The sequence below is a fragment of the Manihot esculenta genome, chromosome 15, assembly GCF_001659605.2.
Source record: "Manihot esculenta cultivar AM560-2 chromosome 15, M.esculenta_v8, whole genome shotgun sequence".
In the NCBI taxonomy this organism is placed as follows: domain Eukaryota; kingdom Viridiplantae; phylum Streptophyta; class Magnoliopsida; order Malpighiales; family Euphorbiaceae; genus Manihot; species Manihot esculenta.
The window spans coordinates 26,477,021-26,483,045 of record NC_035175.2 but is presented as its reverse complement, the minus strand read 5'-3'; the positions used below and the strand labels follow the sequence as shown (position 1 = coordinate 26,483,045).

The 6,025-nt window shown below is 33.5% G+C and overlaps 1 protein-coding gene across 1 annotated transcript; it reads left to right on the top strand.

Moving 5' to 3' along the window:
- Positions 1 to 918: 918 nt before the first annotated feature.
- Positions 919 to 3,213, top strand: LOC110602075. The gene is made up of 4 exons (XM_021739502.1): positions 919 to 1,258; positions 1,825 to 2,028; positions 2,446 to 2,675; positions 2,923 to 3,213. Exons 1-4 carry the CDS (start codon positions 919 to 921, stop codon positions 3,211 to 3,213), a joined length of 1,065 nt encoding a protein of 354 aa, XP_021595194.1.
- Positions 3,214 to 6,025: the final 2,812 nt, after the last annotated feature.

Below are 6,025 nucleotides of genomic sequence, written 5' to 3'. Positions count from 1 at the left end.
CAGACAGAAAAGCTATGCAGATATCCGCAGGAAACAGTTAGAGTTTTAGGAGGGTGATATGGTATTGCTAAAGGTGTCTCCAATGAAAAGAGTGGTTCGGTTTGGGAAAAAGGGTAAGCTAGCCCCACGATACATTGGACCCTTTGAGATCTTGTAGAAGATCGGGAATGTGTCGTACAAGCTGGATTTACCTGCTTCTATGGAAAGAATTCACCCGATTTTCCATGTCTGAGATGGGTGATTTACTTGTGATGTGATGCATTCCATGTGAGCATGTTTTATTAACATGTTTTATCTGTTCTACTCACTGGGCTAGTATAGCTCATCCCTCTCCTTTAACCCTAGTCTTGCAGGATCAGAGTTAAGGGGAACTTCAGCAGGGTACAGGAAGAGCAAAGACGTTTTGTAATAGCATAGTGTGGACATGTAATATTGTAAAGAAATGGTTTAGTCTTGTATAGTGTAGAGTATTGTGCTTGACCCATGTTGTAAATCCTTTTTGTATACATGGTCTATTTATGTGTTGTGAATGTTTTTATCAGTATGTTGAAAAAACCAGGCTTAACAGAGAGTATAGCAGGCTTGCTACGGGTTCCGGCGACCTTAAGTCGACCTGGATCCTAGCGCCGGTAGCGGTCCGATTTTCGGGTCGTTACAGTACTCCAGTTAGGGATTATGTTGTATGTGAACATGTGTATAGAAATTGTGTTGTTAAGTTGGGAAATCATGAGTTGTTAGTGGATTTGATTCCTTTGTATCTACAAGATCTGGATGTTATCCTAGGTATGGATTGGTTATCCCATCATCATGCCACAATAGATTGCTTTGAGAAATCAGTAGTATTTAATAGTTCAGAAGGATCCAAGTTCACTTTTTTTTGGGGAGAGGCATTTACTCCCTTCTTATGGGATTTTCGCCATGACCACTAGGAAGATGCTTCAAAAGGGTTGTCAAGCGTACCTAGCCTATGTGATGGACAGTAGCCTAAAAGGACCTAAATTGAAAGATATACTAGTAGTAAGTGAGTTTTCTTATGTATTCCCTGAAGAGCTTTCCGGGTTGCCTCCAGATAGAGAGACTGAATTCTTTATTGATTTAAATCCAGGTACAGCTCCTATTTCTATGGCACCATACAGAATGGCTCCAACAGAATTGAAGGAGTTAAAAGCACAATTGCAAGAGCTACTTGATAAAGGTTTTATAAGACCTAGTGTTTCACCTTGGGGAGCCCCTGTGCTATTTGTGAAGAAGAAGGATGGTTCCTTAAGGTTATGTATTAACTACAGATAATTAAATCAAGTCACAGTGCGAAATAAGTATCCTTTATCCTACATTGATGATCTTTTTTATTAGCTCCAAGGTACTAAGGTGTTCTTTAAGATTGATTTGCGGTCTGGGTATCATCAATTGAAGATCAAGGAGTCCGAAATACCTAAGACAACTTTTAGAACTCGTTATGGGCATTATGAGTTTCTCGTTATGCCTTTTGGGTTAACTAATGCACCCGCTGCTTTTATGGATCTCATGAATAGGGTGTTCAAGCCCTAATTAAATAGCTTTTTTATTGTATTTATTGATGACATCTTAGTGTATTCCTGTAGCAAGGAAGAGCATAAGATGCATTTACGGATAGTACTGTAAATTTTGAGGAACAAGAAACTGTATGCTAAATTGAGTAAATGTGAGTTCTGGCTTGATCTGGTTTTCTTAGGACATGCTTTCTCAGCAGATGGAGTTTTGTTTGATCCTAAGAAGATTGAACCAGTAGTTAATTAGGACCCTCCAACTAATGTTACAGAGGTTAGGAGTTTTCTGGCTTAGCAGGGTATTATCGTCGCTTTGTTCAAGATTTCTCCATCATTGCAGCACCAATGACTAAACTTCTTAGAAAGAATGCAAAGTTTGAATGGACAGATGAATATCAAGAGAGCTTCGAGAAGCTTAAGACATGTCTTACATCAACTCCAGTCCTTATCTTACCCTCAAGTACAAGTGGATTTGTGGTGTATAGTGATGCTTCTCGCAAGGGTTTAGGCTGTGTACTCATACAACATGGGAGGGTGATAACTTATGCTTCTAGACAGCTTAGACCACATGAATTAAATTATCCCACCCATGACCTAGAATTAGCTGCAGTTGTGTTTGCATTAAAGACATGGAGGCATTATCTTTATGGTGAGACTTGCCAGATTTTTACAGATCACAAGAGTTTGAAGTATCTTCTCACACAGAAGGAGTTGAATTTCAGGCAGAGATGATGGATTTAGTTACTTATTGTGTTTGCATTAAAGACATGGAGGCATTATCTTTATGGTGAGACTTGCCAGATTTTTACAGATCACAAGAGTTTGAAGTATCTTCTCACACAGAAGGAGTTGAATTTCAGGCAGAGATGATGGATTTAGTTACTTAAGGACTACAAATGTACCATTGAATACCATCCAGGTAAAGCTAATGTGGTAGCTGATGCCCTTAGTCACAAGTTCTTTAGTAATTTAGCTTATCTCAAAATAGTTTGGCTTTCCTTGTTACTAGAGATCAAATGCTTAAGGGTAGAACTAGCAGTGGATGATGCAGGAGCATTATTGGCAACTCTCAAAGTTCAACCGTTTTTGATAGAAAAAGTCAGAAAAGCTCAAAATCAAGATGAGCAGTTGAGTAAGATCAGTAATGAAGTAAGAGATGGCACTTGTACCAATTTTTTTCCTAAGGGAAGATAGAACTTTAATGTTTGGTGATAGATTATGTATACCCAAAGTGGAAAGCTTGAAGAGAGAGATTATGGAAGAAACCCATTGTTCTGCTTACTCTATGCATTCGGGTAGTATAACAATATATAGAGATCTTAAGGAAAATTATTGGTGGCCAGGCATGAAGAAAGAAATAGTTGACTTTGTGTCCACATACTTAGTATGCCAATAGATTAAAGCAGAACATCAACATCTAATAGGAAAGGTGCAACTGCTCTTTATTCCAGAATGGAAGTGGGAACACATTACTATTGATTTTATTTCTGGGTTGTCTCATACTTCGCGTGGACATAATGCAGTATGGGTGATAGTTGATAGATTAACCAAGTCATCACACTTTTTGCTTGTCAGGATGGATTATTCTTTGGACAAATTAGCAGATATCTATGTCAATGAGATTGCAAGACTCCATGGTGCTCCAATTTCCATTGTTTCAGATAGAGATCCAAGATTCACTTCTTGATTTTGGCCTAGCTTGTAAAATACTTTAGGCACCAAGTTGAAGTTTAGCACTTTCTTTCACCTTTAGACAGATGGTCAATCAGAAAAAACTATTCAGACCTTAGAGGAGAGGTTGAAGGCTTGTGTGATGGAGTTTAGAGGAAGTTGGGATAGGTATGTGCATTTAATGGAGTTTTTTTATAATAATAATTATCATACTAATAGCAGGATGGCTCCTTATGAAACTTTATATGGGAGGAGATGCAGAACACCATTGTGTTGGAATGAGGTAGGGAAAAATAATTAGAAGGTCCAGAATTAGTGCAACACACTACAGATAAAATTCAGACAATTATAAGTAGATTAAAAGCAGCACAAGACAGACAGAAAAGTTATACAGATCTAAAGAGAATGGATATTGAATATAATGTTGGTGACAATGTATTTCTAAAGATATCTCCTTGGAAAGGGATTGCACATTTTGGTAAACGTGGAAAATTGAGTCCATGATTCATAGGACCATATGAGATTTTAGAGAGAATTGGACCAGTTGCTTATCATTTAGCATTATCTCCAGAGCTATCACAGATTCATGATGTCTTTCATGTATCTATGTTAAAGAGAAATAGAAGTGATCATTCCCACATCCTCCATAAACAACCTATTGAGTTAAGAGAAGATTTAACATATGAAGAAGAGCCAGTAGAGATCATTGCCAAAGAAGAGAAGGTTTTAAGGAGCAAGATAATACCCCTAGTTAAAGTTCGATGGAGTAACCACTTTAATAAAGAAACTACTTGGGAAAAAGAAGAGAATATGCGAATATAATTTTCACATTTATTTTATTTACTAGGTATATAAAATTTCGAGAACGAAATTTTTCTTAAGAGGAGAGAATTATTATACTCGCCCTATTAAACAGAAAAAAAAAAAAGAGCCCATAAATTTATATATAAAAAAATTATTAAAATAAAATTTTAAAAAATATAATAAAAAAATAAAAATGAAATATTATGAGCTCTGGTTTCGAGAAGAGTCCCGAAATCAGAGCCCTTTCTTCTTCATCATGAAGAAAATAGAGTTTTCCTCTATTATTTATAAAAAAAAAAAATTTCCTTTTTAATCCAAATCTTCTCCTTCTCAACCCAATCAATTCATGAACTTTCAAAATTCTCAGCTAGATCTTTATTTAAACTAATATCCTGATCAGAAATTTAATAATTTTTTCCAGAAGCTCTAATATTTGAATTGGTGAGTTTTATCATTTTTATTCAAATTATTACGATATAATTTATTTTCTCTACCATTAAAGAGTGATTTTTATAATTTGAGAATTAAAAGGAGATAAGTTTTAGTTAGATCAATTAATGAGATTCTTTTTTTTTATTGATAATTTTCATAAGTTGATTTAAATAATATTTATAGTTAATTGTGTGTTTTTTTTTTTGCTTGTGTAATTTTGAGAAGTCTAATTATGTCGAAATATTACCGATTTTTTCTTAAAAGTATATATATATATATTTAAAATTCGCATTTCGCGTTTTATATTTTCATCGTAGAATATTTGTTTATCACTTAATATATTATTTTTTCTTCTTAATTCTAGAGGAGGACTCAACTTCAGTATAGATAATAGAAGTATTCCTATGATCTAAACTTATTTTGTCCTCAGTACAGGTGAGTGCATAAATATATAATATTGATACTTTTTTTAAATATATATTTTTATATATGCTATTTTATTTATCTAAAATGGAAATAGATAAAATAAATTTGTATTTATTGAATTAATGAAAATTGAATTTAAAGTACAGCTGAATAAATAGCCGATTACACTCTATATATGCACTGAACAGATAACACTATGATGACAGGTGATTTATTTTCAGCTTAACATATATTTATACTGTCTTTGGGACAGCGTTTGATATACACACAGCCTTTGGGGCGTATGTCAGGTGGTCACCCTCTGGGATAGCTCTGCACATGTGTATGACCAATATTTTATTAGTTCTTGAATCAGTATTGTTATCACAGAGCCTAAAATGCCAGTATTACTCACAGGCTGTCATTACTTTATTTTATCACACTTGAGATTCCTGCATTATCTGCATTATCCATAGAGAGCATGTTTTGAGTGTATGCAGATTTTATTTATCACATTTATAATATTTGGATTCATTATTTCAGTAGTAATATTTTAACAATTTGTATTCAGTTTAATTTATATTAATTGAATTAAATTATATTTATTTAACTGACCTATTTTAGCTAAATATTTGGTACTATTTAGTATTTAAATTTTATCTTTTTCCTTTTATTATTTATTTATCCGCTCACTGAGTAAATTGTAATCACCCCTTATATTTTTAATATTACATATTTTTTTTGGTGATTCACTTTTTTTTTATCTGATGAATTTTTTTTTCTCCATGCTAAGTTGATGGCTTAATGAATTCCATATCTTTTTTTAAAAAAAGAAAAAACAAAAAACCTTCTCTCGGGTGTAAATAACAAAATATGTCATGTCAGTATTTGGTGCTCCCGTGACCTAATAGGACACACTGCACACTACCCATATATTTGTTTCAGATAACAGAAGGCTGTGTGATTGAATCAGCCTTAAGGAATTAATACAGATTTCAGGTAATATTAATATAAGGCTTTAGAATTTCTTCAAGTTTGATTCTATTGATTGAATAATTTTACGATTTAGAATGGCAACGAACAAAATATTCATAAACCTCATCTTATTTTAATTTGTATTACTTTCTCCATCCTATAATTTTTAGACATTCTATTTTTTCACACATATTAAACTAGATAATTATTTT

What these genes read in the sequence shown, in the direction of transcription:
- LOC110602075 (XM_021739502.1), top strand. Translation starts at nt 919, where the DNA reads ATGACCACTAGGAAGATGCTTCAAAAGGGTTGTCAAGCGTACCTAGCC. An exon ending in ATTTGTGAAGAAGAAGGATG is followed by an intron (nt 1,259 to 1,824) that starts GTTCCTTAAGGT and finishes CTGGCTTAGCAG; the next exon opens with GGTATTATCGTCGCTTTGTT. An exon ending in TGAGTAAGATCAGTAATGAA is followed by an intron (nt 2,676 to 2,922) that starts GTAAGAGATGGC and finishes GTATGCCAATAG; the next exon opens with ATTAAAGCAGAACATCAACA.